Genomic DNA, 16,299 nt, shown 5'->3' on the forward strand with positions numbered 1-16,299 from the left:
ATTTGTGTTATATTTTTATATGGCTACCTGCTGCTATTCTTACCTGCTAAAATGAAAATGTCTTTTATGAACCTGAATTTCTTCTGTAGTTTCACACGCTCGTAGTCAAATTCAGGTTTCTTTCTTCTTTCTACGTAACTTGGTGCACAACTCAAAAGCGATACATGCTCTAGTGTAACTGAAACGGTGCTGAAAAAGGTTAGTTAGCTAGTGAATTTTATAGGGGGAAGAGAATGGAAAAAGGAGGAGAATGGCATATCTGTGTTAAAGAACGGTATTGGGAGGAATAACCTTGATGTGACATGGAAAGGAGTAGCTGATTTGTCTGTCATCCCAAGTTCATCAAACATGCTGCAGTGACAGCTTTTATATGTCATCATTTAGAGTGGAGCTAGTGATAGAATGAGATTGGTCACTTGTCACAGGCAGCAGAGCAACTGTCATTTCTAGAAACCTACCTGACTAACATTTGCTTCTTCAGAAGCTCAGCAGTATGGCAATCCAGCAGAGTTTTAATGAGGAAATGATAAACTTTATTTCAGGTTTCTTGGCTCCAGCTAGAATTTCCAAATCTTCAATCTCAACACCAGCACTGTCCAGTGCTGAATCTGGGCATGTTGCATTGTTCTGCCTTTCCTTTAAGGGGGTTTCCAGCCTTCAGCAAAAGAACCAAAGTTAAGAAAAAAGGCAAAGTGAGGAAAAAGGTTATTGTCTTTTAGCCCATACAGGTAAATGAGCCTCAGTGGGGAAGCTGACTGGCCCTACAGATCAATTCTAATGCGTTCCTAATCATCTGCTGGAGAAACACCAGTTTGTTAAAAAACAAACCAAAAAAGCATCTGAATCCAGGGAGTTGGAACTTGTTCTTTTCCCATGTAACAATGAAAGATCACATTCAGGTTTTTTGATTAAGCAGCTGGAAGGTGAGAACTGCTTCTTTTCCTTGGGATACAGGTATAGGGAATTGGTTTCAGTGCATCAGAGCAAGAACAAGCTGTTAAGCCTGGTGTGCCATTCTTCAGAAAACCCCAAGGAGATGCAGCCTCTGAGAGGCCTGTGATCTTGTGCACTATAGCAACTGTCCTTGAAGCCCAGACCATGCACTGTATTTGCAAGCCCTGGAATACCTACTGACGAGGGAAAAGCAAGCCTATTGTATGCTGAAAATAAGACAATGTTATGTTGACCTTTTGTGATGTGGGTTAGGTTTTTTTGTAATAAATGTTGAGCTTGATTCTGTTTTCTCTGCAGAAGCAATATTGCAGGAAGAAATTTTCAAAGGGGAAATGCATAAAATCAGCACTTCCTGTGCTCATCTTTAGAGCATGACTATAGATCAGTAGAAAAGTAGATCAAAGGAGATGTACTAATTCTTCTTGGTGTATGCATGTGCCCACACGTCCAAAAGGAATTCTCTTAGTTGTGTTACGAGCTGTCCTAATACAATTTAGTAGGATCATGTTTAAGTTAATGTATAAGAGTGTGCGCACTATTGGTATAAACGCTTCAAAGGCAATGTGATAGATGATACAAAACTAACATTAGGAATTCTGCAGTCATTCATTTGCTTCAGCCAAGCTACCTTTATCTGTTTCTTCTCCTTGGGACAATGTAATAGCATCACTTCCTGAAGCATCAGGCTGTCAATGCCAGCTGTGGCAGTGGGTTGATGTCTTCCAATGTCTCCGGGTTCTTATTTTTGTTCCACTGTTGTTGCGTTCCTGTCCAGTCTCACCTCCCAGCAACTGTCTGGGTAGTGCTGGGAGAGGACAGTTAACATGTGAAAGAGCAAACAGGGGCTGCTGAGACTGAGCCTTTGATTTTTGTTTTGTTTGTTTCCTTCAACTCTGCTTTTAGAGCTGGTGTGCACAGCTGAAATTGCTGCCTTCAGTAATTATTCCTTGAAGGATACTGTGGTTATTATTGTAATTGATGCAATTTTCAATGCCAGAAAACAAAACTGGCTGTGGAGATGGTCTGAGCTGAAAGGAACTAAGGAGGCCAGAAGTATTCCTGCGATCAGTGGCTTCTCTGCCTTTACTCTGCCAACAGGGGAAAATACCTGTAACCAATCTGTGGGCCTTCCTTTTCATGCTATGAAAACATTTTTTAAAAGCTGTCATACTTGCAAAAAAACCCCTTAAGTGTACAGTTATAATTGTTAGTTTGCGTGGGTTTAACAAATGGTGAAGTGTTTTGCCTGCTTCTTTCTTTGACTGAGCTGATGTTTTGAGGTATCTTCTCCATTTTCCAACAGAATTTATCTTCTGTCACTTACCTTCTCCCAAAAAGAAAAGCTACTTTAAAACCAACCCATCTCCTGTCCAAAACCCACACCACACTACCTAAAGTAGTTTGTCTAAATCTATTTGTCTGTCTTCCTGGATGCAGAATTATCTTACCTATCCATAACAACTATGTGGATAGATGCATCTTTTTGTGGTCTCTCTTCCCTGAAACAGGAGTTGTTTTGACTTCTGGTTAATTTTATAAGACTGCCAATTCTACCATCAGATTTGTATGGTTGTTATTTAGGAAAGCTGTTCGGTGTAATAGCTGCCTGTCGTTTTGGTCAAAAGACAGGAAAGTGGCTGTTGTGAGATACAGCTGATTAATCAGTAGGAGCCCCCAGCCAAAGCACGTACACTTTTTTAATAAAGTACCTTGAGAATCTGAAGTCAGACAGACTGGAGGACTTCTTTTATGTACTGTTTATTAATGTAAGAGTGGATTGTTGATTTTGATTACAGGGTTGTACACTAAAAGAGCACAAAAAGAAAACTTCTGCCAGTGAAGTTAAATCTGGCCTTAATAAAAAGGGAGGTGTCATGGGTGACATCCTACCTAGAAAATCGTGAGGGAAGATGCTGTTCCGTCAGATGTCCACTTTCTTTAAAGAGAAATAGGACTTATATTTGCTTTTTCTGGTTTTTAGGAATGTGTGCTCCGTTCTCTCTCTTTTTTTTTTTTTTTTTTTTTTCTGATTGCTAGACTCCATATTTTGGATATTGGAGAGAATTTTTTTAAAAGGTATTGATTTATCTTGTACTATGGGTGTAAGGTACTTCAGCCGAGAGTTTCTCTACCAGTGTGTTGTTCAGATGTATAAAATGTGCAAGAAGTATTAAACAGAAAATTGTGGTAGACTTTTAATACTTTTAAGATATTTTATTGCTCTTTGATCAGATGGTATTTCTGAAGTATTTTTAAAAGGTTACAGTTTAAGTATACAAATGAAGTTTCCATCTCAATCACAAACAGACATTTTGCATTATTAATTTTTCTTATGCTGCTCCAATAGAGAAAATTCAGAATGAACGCTGGATTATTTTTCTTCTTTGTCATATTTGTGTCTCAATTTTTGTTGAGATGACTATTCAGTTGCTGCATTTTATTAATTGCAAAGTCTTAATTCAAAGAAAATACATGACTAGATAAAATAGTTCTGTAGATTAATAGAGGCTATGTGCTTCCATGAGAAAAAGAAATACGAACTGCCTATGGTATCTGGGAGGTGCAAGCAAAGCTATTTTGCTTGTCCTTGGAACTCTCCTTTTTCTGTCTCCCAGCTGTGCATATGGTCTGGAATAAACAGAGCAAAACTGGGAAGAAAGGTAGTAATTTCTTGTTGCTTTAGACCGTTCTCTTTCCCGACTCCACCTCATTCCCTCAGGAGTGGGGAGGAAACAAGCAGAGGAGTTCAAATGAGTGACTCACAAGGCTTCTTGAAGTATTGTAGCTTATATTCATGGTGATGCTGAACACTCATCTCTGTCTATATGTGGGCAACACTTCAGTAAATATTCTAGCTAAATTATATAAAAATCTGCTTATACTGGGACATGCCTATGTATTTAGAGCTGTAGCTATTACAAGCAATCTTTGTCTTCTGAATAAATCCATAGGTTAGGTCTTTGCCTTGCAGAGCTGATACGGGTTGTTTAAAAAATGATTCATAAGACTGACTTGGTTCTAAATTTTTTTCATTTTTACTGGAAACTGACAGAACAATTTCCTTCCTTTCCTAGATCCTTAATTATACAAAATATTAAATGAAACCAGTTGGATTAATCTCAGCCAAAAAAAGACTGGTAAATGCTGATTTGCAAGAGAGAAATCTTTATTTGGGTAGATTTGTTGATATTGAATGTGCTTTGGTGAGGTTTTCAGTGTCATCAGCAGTGCTGCTACAGTCTTCTGCTTGTCAGTTCCTAGAGAAAAGGGTAGATCTAGAGAAAAGGTTGCTATTTTTAGCTGATTCAGAGTTCATGATTTTTCTGTCTGGTGTAGACATGGCTGTCATCCATATTTTAACCTGCAGGTTGCATTCTTGTAATACATTCTCTTTATATGCACCCATGAAGGACTTTTGGAACTTGATTTAGTTAAATGGCAGGTGTAGCTTGAAAATTACAACAATTTTTTTTTTCATTTGCAAAAAGCTATCGTGTCAACACAAAAGCTTTTTTGCAAGAATGCATATCCTCACTTTGTCCACTTGAAAATTGTTTTTATTCTCTCTCCATTGCACTCCTTAAAATTTTAGAGCTAAGTATGGAGATTATACTTTGCTAACAATTAGGTATTGTGGAAGCTATCAGATCATCTCTTGAGCCCCAGCAGACATAGCTTGCCTCCCCCCCCCCCCCCTTTAAGTTAGGCCATTTTTTATTCTTCTTTCCTGCTACTCGTTTAATAAGCTTTCTTATTGGAAATATGTGACATTTGGAGAAGATGGATGCTGATGACCTGCTGTCTTCAGTTATTTTAAGTTTTATTAAGATAAACTGAAAAGGCTTTTTCGAGAGATGCAATGTTCTTTCTTCATACCTTTGCAAAGATCTGTTATGATTCCTAAATTAGTTTGGGGAGAGGAGGCCTTAAATTAATCCTCATGAATTTACTCTGCTTTCATTCTCTGTTACTATTATCTCTTCTCCTGCACTGGAAGTTAATAGTCTAGATCATCTGCTGAAAAACTGAAACCTTAGTTTAGTTTCTTTCAATAGAATTGTGAACATCCAGCTTTTGGCTTTGAGAATAGCTATTAGGTAGCATTAGAAACTTGTATTTTGCACACCAGAGGATAGCTTGGATGATTTTTTGAAGTTGAAAGAAGAGATGATGAGAGATGGTGTTTGCATTGAGGTGAAGGCAGTACTTTCAGTTGAAGGGGATGGGGCGTGGGGAGATTGTTCTTTTAAGTAACCTTCAAGTGCTCGTTCATTGTAAGCAGAAGTTAAATGTTTCTAGAACTGGGTTGTCCTTTGGTTATGGAAGTAATTGCACGCACACATATTCCTAGTGTGAACAGGGTTTTTTTTTCCTCTGCTTACTTAGATGGTTTAGATTGCTATCAAGATCAATATAATATTGACTCTGTTGTGTTGGTTCTGTTTCTAATGCAAACTGTGACGTACTGGCTTTTAACTCTTTGACCATAGTAATGTCACCATTCAAAAATATGTAATGTTGTGCAAGATATAGTATGTTAACTTTTGGAAATAGTTTATATTAATTTTATTTTAATTATATGTAAGATTTCTAGAATAATTACCAGAGTAGATTCCAATATTCTTAACTCTTCTGAATTTTCACAGTTAACTGAGTGTGAAGTCCTATATTTTTTTTTAAGGTAACTATTGAATTTCTAGCTGATTTTTTTTGAGTGCACTTTGGAGCATTAATTGCAAAGGTCAAAAATGGACCACTTTCAGATTATTTGAACTAAATTGGGTATTATCTCTATGTAGCAACATGTCCAGTTGGTAATTCCAAAGAAAGCGTATGGAACCCTAGCATTTGCTTACTGTATAAAGGTACTGACTCTCAAAAAGTGTTCATTTACACTAAACATACAGGCTTAGCTAGAAAACCATCATCTAACAAGTGTGTGTGTGTATAGTATGAAACCCAAGTATGCATTTTGTCAGTGTACTTTGCTTGTCAACTTAAAATCGGGGGGGGGGGGGGGGGAGTGTTTGTTTGGGTTTTTTAAATTTATGTTTAGTTACGCAAGTAAGCTACAGTGTCTTTTCCTTAGGGCATTTTTCACAAACAGCAAAGTATTTTCTAGGTTGTGGTTGCTGTGTTCCTTAGCAGACAGTAGGGCGTTGCAGTAGATGAGCCTTGAGGATGTCCATGTTTTTATTTAAACTGGTTTTGCTGTGGCCAAGAACATGAGTTCTCATATGTATTCATGTGAATCTGTCTTGTTTCTTTTTAATAAATGGTTGAAATGCTAGAACAAAGCAGCGTAGTGTACAAACCATTGCTTTTTCATAATTAAGACCAAAAGTATGAAATTCCAAAACATCTGGACTCTATGTAATGAACAGAATATATTTATAAAGATGTTTGTCAGTCACATGCTGTAAATGAGAACACTTGGGAAATCTGAAATTTCATGGTGAATCAGAAGCTGGTGCTATATTCTGCCAGGCCAGCAGTCCTGAGCTCAGGGAGCCCTAGGCTAAGGTACTCTTTCGCACTTACAAAAACCTTTACCTGCATGAAGTGTCATTAGGTGTGTGTTAAGCAATTTATTACGTTGCAGTGAAGCTGTTCTAGACGTTATTTCAAAAGAGTGGCAATGCGAGCTTTTTCTGCCTGTGGCCCCCGAAGGTGGGAATTCAATGTCTATTAATATCCAAACCATTTAATATACCACTTAAACCTGTCTTTCTTTCTGCCTGGACTTGTATGTGAAACCTGAGTGCAAACACTTTATTGAAGAGCTAGAAACTTGTTCACCGTTGACAAATTTTGATCTTACCAGCCACTGAAGGACAGTAAAAGTGCCTTCATACTGTGCACCAGGAACAAAAACCTTCCCTCTGTTCCTGTAACACTGAAGCTTATCCAGCAACTTTGACAGAAGCCATTTACATAATACACCCACAAGCCAGCACCGTTTAGGCAGATTCAGGCTGCAATATTTATTCAGCAAGTTGTAGGGCTTTATATTCTATTTATACTATTATAATATTATTATATTTAAATTATACTCGATGTAATTTTTTCTAAGCTAAGGGTATGTTTGTCTATACTAGTCACAAAAACCATGCGTTTGGTCATTAGTAGCTGGCTTTTTAATAGTCAACCGATTAAGGGAGATTTTACTTTAATTTAATTTTCAGAGTATTTATGTGGGGAGTTTCTTGTCTTCAGCGACTTAAGTGAGGACTGTTTTGCTGCTCTGACCAGTGCCATATGAAAGCAGTTAAAATGCTGGAATTGTTTACTGCCTAAATTGTTGTTAGTCAGCAGAGCCAGTACATCGGATTTCTTTGCGGCTTTTCGTGGAAAATATTAAACAGTCGCTCTTTCTTCAGTTATAGGATTTTTACGTTTTCAGCTGCGTTAGTCACAGAACTGGCACGGATGTAACTGCAAAAGACTGCCCCCCCAAAAAAGAAAAAGGCGCTTTTTTTTGGTGCCAGAGGAAGTTGCACTGGGTGCAGTGGCTGGGTTCTCTGGTAAGTGTGACATGTGAGCATTACTACGCATTTCATCCTGCCAGGCTGCAGTTGCTGCTCGCCGGGCTGCTGCTCAGCGGGAATGCTGCTGTGGCGGTGGTTTGTGCTCTGCTCCTACGGGCTTTTAATGACCGGCTCGGACAGCCAGGCTTTTTTTAAGCTTTGCAAGGCTATCTGCTGATTGTATAATTTAATTTGTCAAGGAAAAAAACTGATAAGCAGAAGCTCTAGCGGAAGAGGAGATTCAGGTTGGCACAGTGACAGATGTTTGGATAAAGAAGTTGGCTCAGAGATGATGTACGGAGTCTGATTTTTTTTTTTTTTTCCTTTTTTCCTCTCCCCCTCAATCTGAATGAAGACTATCATGGGAACTGCATTCACATGGTGATCAAAAGAAACACTTGAGTGATGAACTGCTTTTGCAGAAGAAGTCTAAGGCAGTAATTTGAGCTTTTGTGTGTGGTAGCTAGCTTGTTTTGCTGAAGCATTCTTCCTCAACAGTATTTCTGCCTAACGCGTTCCCTGATGGAGAAGCCGCAGCTACTGCCCGGTGAAGGAAAAATGAACGCTCCGCATTGCTTGTGTCCGTGACAGAGTAACGCTGTCTGCGTTGCTGTCGTTTTGGGGAGGCTGGATTCAACTGGCAATATTATTCAAGGAGTTCATTGTCCCTGTGGTCTGACTCATCACATGTAAATGTACTGCAGCCGTGCTGTACGTTGCAGATATTTTTCTTGCATGGGAAGGAATTACTTTCCTCTAAGCAGGTCCTGAATAACTGCTGGAAACGAGATGCATTTTTCTGGCTGGACTGTTTTTGACATTGAGAAAGGAAGCCATAGCATGACAGGATGATCAGAAGACGTGTTTATTTTCAGTCACCAGAAAGCCTGCGATGGTTGATTTAAAAGCGACCTTGCAGGAGCGGGTATAGCTGCGGCCGTCTCTCTCAGGGCAATTGTTCCTTGTTCTGTCCTCAATAGGACGGTGTCATGTCTCCCGCAACAATGATTTCACTGTGGGGGTAGAAGGACGCTGTGGAAGTTGTGACATTAACAAAGACAAATTTGCTTGTGAAAGGACAGCTGTGTGCGACAGTGAGTGCTGTTCGAATGGAATTGGATCTTGGGATATTTTTATCAGCTGTTCCACAGTTTCATTATCGTGATTTCGATGCCTAGGGAAATTTTATTTTAAAAAGAACAACTTTTTTTTCAGCATTGTCTTGAACGTCTCAGGGTGTTTAAATCTGAAAAATGAAGTGTAAGGGGGGATTGGAATGTCCTTTTTTAAATGCTAATATACCAGCGGTAGCACTCACAAGTTTGTGAGGGCATGTGAAACAGGTGAAAGTATTTCCTCTATGGTCCCCGTTGCGATATTTGTGGTCTGGTTCCAAAAATACTGTTGCTGGCATTTTTTTGTTTGCTTTTGCTTCCTCAAACGGATCGAATGAGTCGAGTCTGTATTGTTGTTTTGGAGGAGGTGGAAGATGATTCTCCCACATTTATTTCCAAATTACCTCAGGAAAATGTATCTTTACGTCCATCGCCCTCTGGAAATGTGCTGGTAAGGCATGTTGTTTGTTGGCATGTTTCCTGCTTATAGTACTGTTGCGAATACAAATAGTAATTTTCCTAAGATTGATATGAGTACGTGTGATGTTGAAACAAGACAAGGTGGTAAAAACTGCCTGTACTAAAGAGGGAAAAAGCTGAAACTTAGTTGTAGAATTAATATTTGCAAGGGCTCATTCTTTTTCATGTAACTTTTATTTATGGTGCAGCAATAACAGATCTCAACTCTTGTGTAATAGCAGAGGATTTTTAGAGGGCTTGGTAAACTGTATTTGAAGTAAATGTTTTTTCCCTGCTCCACTCCTCATTCCTCAGTGGTTCATTTATGCAGTACCACTTTAGAAACTGATGTAATCATTTTATTGCAATAATATGCTGTGTTTATTTTGAGAACTGATAGAGTATATAGTGTACATCAAGCAAGAGCAATTCTAAGCTTAAATGAAAAATAGCGTAAGTCATAATCTTGATGTAACTGTTAGATTCAAGTTACCCCGTTCTGGAAATGATCAACACTAGGGACTGTGCTTTTATTGCTTTAAATTATTTTATTTTGTCAAGTGACTGACTGAAATCTTGCTAGCATACCTCAGCAGCTTTTCTTACTAAGAAATCCTGCTATATTTAGTAGTAGATGTGTGTGAGTATGAATTTGTTACCATACGTATCTGATGCACTTTGCTTTCCCACTCTATCTAAACAGGTGAAAAACTTCTAGTAACTTTAGTCACTTGCTAATGTAAAAGGGGTTTGCTTATATTGTATAGAATTTGCAGTATGTAACAACAGCCCTAATTTTATTATGAGGAGTTCTCTTTTCAGCTGTTTTAAGCTAGTCTTCTGGGCCTTGGTTGGGTTTTCTATTTTTATTTTTATTTCATGAACTTAGAGTATGTTCGTGTGTTTTAGGTTTTTAAAACTTAGAATTTCTTCAATTCTAAATACTGTTGTTGGTTTCTTTATTTCACTGCCTGGGATGTTTTATTTTGTCATCATCTTGTGTTTGTGTTATGTATCAAAAAACCATATGTGTATCACTAAAAGCTAAACTGGGATTATATTCTAAGATGTGTTTTTTCTTCATTTCAGCCACCATTGGTTCAAGCTATATTTAATGGAGATCCTGATGAAGTTCGAGCACTGATATTTAAGAAAGAAGATGTTAATTTTCAGGTAAAACCAAACATCATTTGCTTTGAATACATTTTAATTTTGTTTTGATACAGCTTTCTGCTATACTAATCACTTTAAAACTTCGATAATTCATGAGCTGTAAATTTTATTGCTTTTATGTAATAGGCAAAGTAAAGCCTATACATACACTTTATACTAGGAAGGAGGAGTGTAGCTTTGTAGATTTGTGTTGATAGTAAAGACCTAATTCTATATTCCTTTCAAATGTTAGTTCTGCAGTGCTTGGGTAACTGAAAAGTTTGTTTATGCAGTTGCATAAGACTTTTTAGAAAGTTACACTGGTTAAATGTGATGCTATGTAGACTTTGATTCTTCTTGAATTAAATACAGCCTATAGTATACATTAGACAATTATAAGAAAATGGTCTGGGGTTTCAGTAGGTAGGTTTAATAGTGGATTTTAAAAAGGGAAGCCTAATGATTATATTAATAAGTAAAAATGAGAAATTGTGTGTGTATGCCCTACTTGCGGTGCTGCAAACCCAGACAGTGCAGTGTTAAAAATTGTACTGAAATGAAATTGAATTTGTTCCATTGGATGAAATTCAAGATTTGAACAGCATGCAGTTACTGTATTTACTTTCTATTAAAATTCTAATACGCATGTTTGCCACTATGCAAGATAATATAGCATAAACTCTTTACATAGATTAGAAATTGCTTTGATTATTACAGCAGACTGATGTAAACCATTTAGGGCTTAACGCTATGGGAGTGTATGTAGCTGTTTCTGCTCCAAATGCATCAAAACAAGAGTGATGCTAAAAAGCAAAGGCTAACATCTAGATGCTACATAGTCGCCAGTGTAAGGCTATGATAATTGTTTACACTTTCTTTTTGAGAGATGTAAACCAAAAGCAAGTATTTAGTTTGGTATGTGTATTTTGACATTTAAAAGCATTCTGCGGAATTTATATCTGATCAATGCTAGCTGAAGTATAAGGGAGCCCTCCCATTGTCTTGAAGAGCTTGAGTAGGACCCTGTATAAGTAGACTTGCTGTCAAATCTAAAGTTTTATTTCATAAAGTTGGACTTTTCCTCTCTTTTTCAGTAGTTTTGCATGTTCTTAAGTAAGATTGTATGATGGATTATATAATATCAAAAGATTTAATCTTCTGTTTAGTTATGAGAGCATGAGCTGTGTATCTTTCCAGTCTCTTCATATGAACACTCTGGTCTCGCTGCCATTTTTATTTTTGAAAGCTGATTAGGCTCTATTGTTTCATTTATATTCCTCCATGTGTAAAGTCAGCATTCATAGCTATAGTGCCTGTAAACAAAATTAGGTTAGTATCTTTCAGCTTTTTTGATTGTCTCTTACAAAATCCTGTGCTAGATGTCAGTATATATGTGGTAGTGGTTTGGTTTTGGTTTTTGTTCTATCTCAAGTTTTGTCAAACAGTTGCCCATAAATATGAAGTCAGCAGTTGTGCTGTAATTGATGTCTTCTGAAGAGGGTTACTTTAGACTGCCAGGTAGTTACAGTGGAGATACTGTAGGTACTGTATTCAAAATCTGAGGGTTTTTTATTTTTTACATCTTAATTTTTATATTTCTTTCTGTGGATATATCTCACTTTAACTGAACATGTGTGCATCTTAGGCTAGTAACACCCAAGGTGCATTTAGAATCCATCCAGAACAAATATGCTATTTTTTCACAGCCACCTTCTTCAGCCTGGGCAGATGCTTAGCACGCATGACCACTCCTTCCTGTCATGGCAGTCCTAGTCCTACTACAGGATTTAATATTACATTCACATATATCTCTTAAAACACTGTTTGTTGGGACTAAACGAGCATATAAATTCTCCCATTGTTTGATAGAAATGAAGTAAACTGCCTAATGGATTTTTCTTTGTGTGTGTGTTTTGTTCTTTTCCTTGGGTTTTTGTTTGCTGTATGTACTTGGCTGGAGATAAGATATCCTTACATAGTCTAGATCCAAAGTTGTCCCCTTAGTTATGTGTTACAAATTGGTATGGACTGAATGAGGAGAAAAGAGAAGAAAATGAAGTGGTTATGTGTATTTCCTAATAAAGAGAAGGATCGTGATAAACTGTTTCAATTGTTGTGGATTGTATTAGACCAGTGTATATGTTGGATTTTTTTCCACTTTGCTATCCAAGTGCTTCAGTACAGTTGTTTGAATTCCAGAGTCATTCCCTCCAATGCCTCTGCAGAGTCTTTTCCCTCTCTCAAGAGCAACTAATTATTTTGCAGTTTGTATTCTAATAGTTCATATTCCTTTCTTCCTCCCTTCCCCTGAGCATGGGTTGGACTCTGTAACTGAAGACCTATCAGGGTTCTGCAAATTAATTTTGCCCAGAAGTGAACTGAAGATAGCGCTGTTGTAGGTCTTTGTTGTGACAGTGACATTAATCTAGGAAAGTTGTTAGTGTTTTGATGAAATGTGGGTGTAGTTTTTGTTTTTTCCTTCTGTTACCATCCAGCTTCATTTACCTTTTTACTTGCAGGGTACGTTATCTTTAACATTAATTGCAATTGGCTTAAAACTCTTTCAAAGCTAAGTGAGTTGAGTCTTTTTATTTGGCCTTCCAAAGCTAGGCTGTGATAACTGTTTGGTATTATGGTAATAGCTAAAGATTGCACCCAGGCTGGGCTCTATTAGAGCATTACTCCTAAAACAGATGATGTCTTCTACCATAGTGTTATATTTAGAAAGATTCTGAGATGGGTGGCCTTCCATGAATTGCTGTGTGTGACTGTAAAATGATGTACTGATAGCAAACAGGCTTTTTCAGGAAGAAGATTGTTCATGTTGCACCAGCCTTCTTGAGTCACAGGCTCAGTCTAGATTTAGAAAGTATGTATTGTATTCCACTCTGCAGTTGTAATCTTTTGTGAAAAAAGAACAAATCAAGTGTGTCCCTAGCAGCTTAAGCTGTTGTTCAAAAAGACTTACCTTCTCTGCAAGTTGGAAGTGTGCAGCTATTTTATAGACAAAAATGATTTATAGGAACTTTGATCAAATGTATTGTTTGGAAGGTGAACTCTCTTGAGGCTCCAATTAATGGAAAAAAACGGGGGGGAAGGGGTTGCTTCTCCCTCCCCTTCGCCAAGAAAGCTTGAGAAACTGTAGCTGCTTGTTTCATGAATCAGGCTTAAATCACACGTCACATACATCAAGCCCGATACGGTTTCTGTTACACACATGGCTCTTGCTGTGCTCTGTGTGTGTATATGTATATATATGTTTAAAAAAAAAATTATTATTTCTTGGTTCCATCCTGAGCTTTTGAGACTTGGGAGTAAGGAAAATCTTGTGTGATAACTGACATATTTAATATCTCTTTATTAGTTAATGGGGATCCTCAGCATTTCCTGCTCTTGCTGATGACAGTATGGCTGGTTTGAATTTTATGTACTTTTCAGCAGTTAGTTTTAGCTAACTAAATTATTTCAGCATTGCCTTTTATAAATCAGGATTTGTTTGTTTAAGATTTGGAGGCCTATTACTGTTGCAAACTGTGCCATTTCTGTTTGTAACGAAAACTGTTATGATGTATGTTCGGTTTAAAAGATCATGAAAATGGAGTATTTAATCTCAGCTATTTGTTAAGAATACAATTCTGTGGCAGGAATACCATATCACTGTCAAAAATGATTTAAAGGTTGCAGATCTGGCTATTGAAATGACCATTCAAAGTCAGAACAATTTTTCCTCCTCCTAGACCTATTAGGATAATATTTCTTGCCATGAAAAGTGATACTTCAGGTAACCCGATATGCAGTTTTTGTAACCTGATTGCACTTGGTCTTAGCAGAGGGGATAAACATCTGATCCTCTCTTGAACTGGTGTCAGTGTGCCCCTTGCTCTTTTCATGCTAAAGCCAAACAAGCACTCTTTTTGGAGGAATCCCAAAATCAGACAGATCTCTCCCAATGTTCAAAAGTGCTCACTGCACATATTGACATGCGATAAGTGACTTAAACATGAAACACCTGTATCTTACTGCTCATTGTGCTTTGAGAGATTAAGACAGATTTAGACTATGAAACATATTTTAAAGCTGCTTTATGTGTGAGTTGGTGGGGTTTTTTCCAACATAAAATGTGACATGGGCAAATGAAATTCCACATACTGTACCAACGACTGTAGCAATCAGGGTTATCTGCAAGATTTCTATCTGGACTATTGGCCATCCAGCACAGCTCTTAATTTAGTGGCTTTTTTCCTACAGTAAGTAATGAAAAAAATAAAATAAAAGCTCACCTATGTTACTATTTGGGGAAGAAAGAAAAAAAAAAAAAGAAAACAAAACCATAGAACCAATCTTGTCTGCCCTCCCTACCCCCCACCTGTATTAGATAGCAATGAAGTGTTGCCCATAAATCCCAAGCTTTGTTCCTGGCACTGGCAAGGTGTATGATCCAGTAGCACCAAAGTGCCAGGTACAACTAGGAGGACTAAGTCTATGTATGTGACTTGGTTATTTTGAGCAATAGGGGTTGCTGCGTGGATGACTGTTGCAGTAGAGGTGTGGGCTCCCTTCCCAGGCCTGCCAAGTGTGGGTTTGCATAACTTCTTGTTTGTGTTATTTGCGTAGTAGGAGAATGTTGCTGGATGTCATTCTAGGGTAAGATATGACTTCTTACTTGATTACCTGTTAAATTTTTTAATTCATTTTACTCTGCAGGTCATTGCATAGACTGAACGAGGAAGAAAACTGGTTTGTTAGTCTAGTGACAAGTCTAGGACTTCTCATACAGCATTGGGTCTGGGTACCAGGAGAATTAGATTATCGAGGGTCTCAAATATCTTAATAATTTAGGAATTAATAATGAAAACTGAAGTACAGTTTAAAAACCAAGAAGGATTCTTTGTGATGCTCGTATTGGTCAGCAAAGTCCTAAAAGAGGTTAAATAGAAAAAATAGACAATGAATGTATGGTCTGCTGGCTTTCATCTTTATACTTAACCTTGTGGGTTGAACTGTGGGGTAACTGGTTTGTTGGTTTTTTTTCCTGCAGACTTGAGAGTACAGTGTAGAACAGGAAAGCCTGAACTACTTGGCTGAAATATGGGACAATCTACAAAATTTAGTAGAGTTCAACGTTCTGATCATACAAATAAATTCTATACCTATTTCATACATTAGAAGAATTTTTATATATGTCATTATGTTGAAAACTGTAATTGCTGTCTAATTCAGCAATTACGTTGAAATATCTCTCAATGTAAAGAAACTTACATATGTAAATATGGCCTTGCTTAAAAACAAATAAAAAAGTCATAATGTGTAATGAGGGGAAAAAAAAATCTTGGGGAATTTTTTTACCATTATGTTCATTATCTTTCTGTAGCCATTTATTTTACCAATGACTAATGTGGATTTTTTTGTTTGTTTTTGATAAAGTGTGTGTGCATACAACTACAAGTGTAAATTCACTTCAGTCTGACATACCTATACCTCTAAAAACCTCTTTCTACATTAATTGCTATGCATAAATTATTTGAGTTATGCCTTTTGTTACCAGTGCCTTTTGTAACTTAAGAGTCACATTAGTGTAAGACTTTGCTGGTCGGGACAACTGGAAGAAGTCGCTCAGAGCAGGTTAATATGTGATGCTTTTCAGATAGTGGTGGTTCATCTGCAATACCATGTTTCGGTGCTTTTGCAGGGGATTCAGGGGGGCTGTTTTTAACAGGGAGTGGAAATAGTTTTGCAAACAGCGGGGAAAACTTTGACAGTTTTGCACAGAGATTTGCATGGGCTAGATAAAAGCAATAGGAAGGCAGGCGTGTCCAAATCGTACTCCTTTCCCCTTCAGGAACACTATGACTATTGATTAGAAAAGTGTTATGATGTTTCATAACGGTTTGTGATTTGCTCCACCCAGAGTATGCTTTCAGGGAAATAATTTTCCAGGCCAATTAATCTATAACACCTCTTGTTACTAGATAAAGCTTCTGACAACCAGAGCAAAGCTACCCTGTGGCTTTTGTATGTAAACTGGTGAGGATAAATAGTAGTTAAAAGCTAGGATAATGTAGCAAAGGCTAAGCAGGAATTGTGTACAGTTT

At 37.5% G+C, this 16,299-nt stretch overlaps 1 protein-coding gene across 5 annotated transcripts in view; it reads left to right on the plus strand.

Annotated features, from left to right (window-relative positions):
* The window catches only part of ANKRD28 (ankyrin repeat domain 28), a 128,886-nt gene that overhangs the window by 38,377 nt on the left and 74,210 nt on the right, over window positions 1-16,299 (plus strand). For 2 of the 5 annotated variants that reach the window (XR_008236891.1, XR_008236892.1), the window contains exons 1-2: window positions 7,512-9,047; window positions 10,145-10,228. Coding sequence is in view for 3 of the 5 variants with exons in the window: in XM_052798891.1 (XP_052654851.1) it covers window positions 8,931-9,047; window positions 10,145-10,228 (201 nt within the window). In the remaining 2 variants the exon portion in view is untranslated. Of the gene's footprint in view, window positions 1-7,462; window positions 7,479-7,511; window positions 9,048-10,144; window positions 10,229-16,299 lie in introns of those variants that run through there. The other 3 variants (XM_052798891.1, XM_052798900.1, XM_052798910.1) reach the window with 3 other exon arrangements.

This window comes from Harpia harpyja, chromosome 1 (genome assembly GCF_026419915.1).
Source record: "Harpia harpyja isolate bHarHar1 chromosome 1, bHarHar1 primary haplotype, whole genome shotgun sequence".
In the NCBI taxonomy this organism is placed as follows: domain Eukaryota; kingdom Metazoa; phylum Chordata; class Aves; order Accipitriformes; family Accipitridae; genus Harpia; species Harpia harpyja.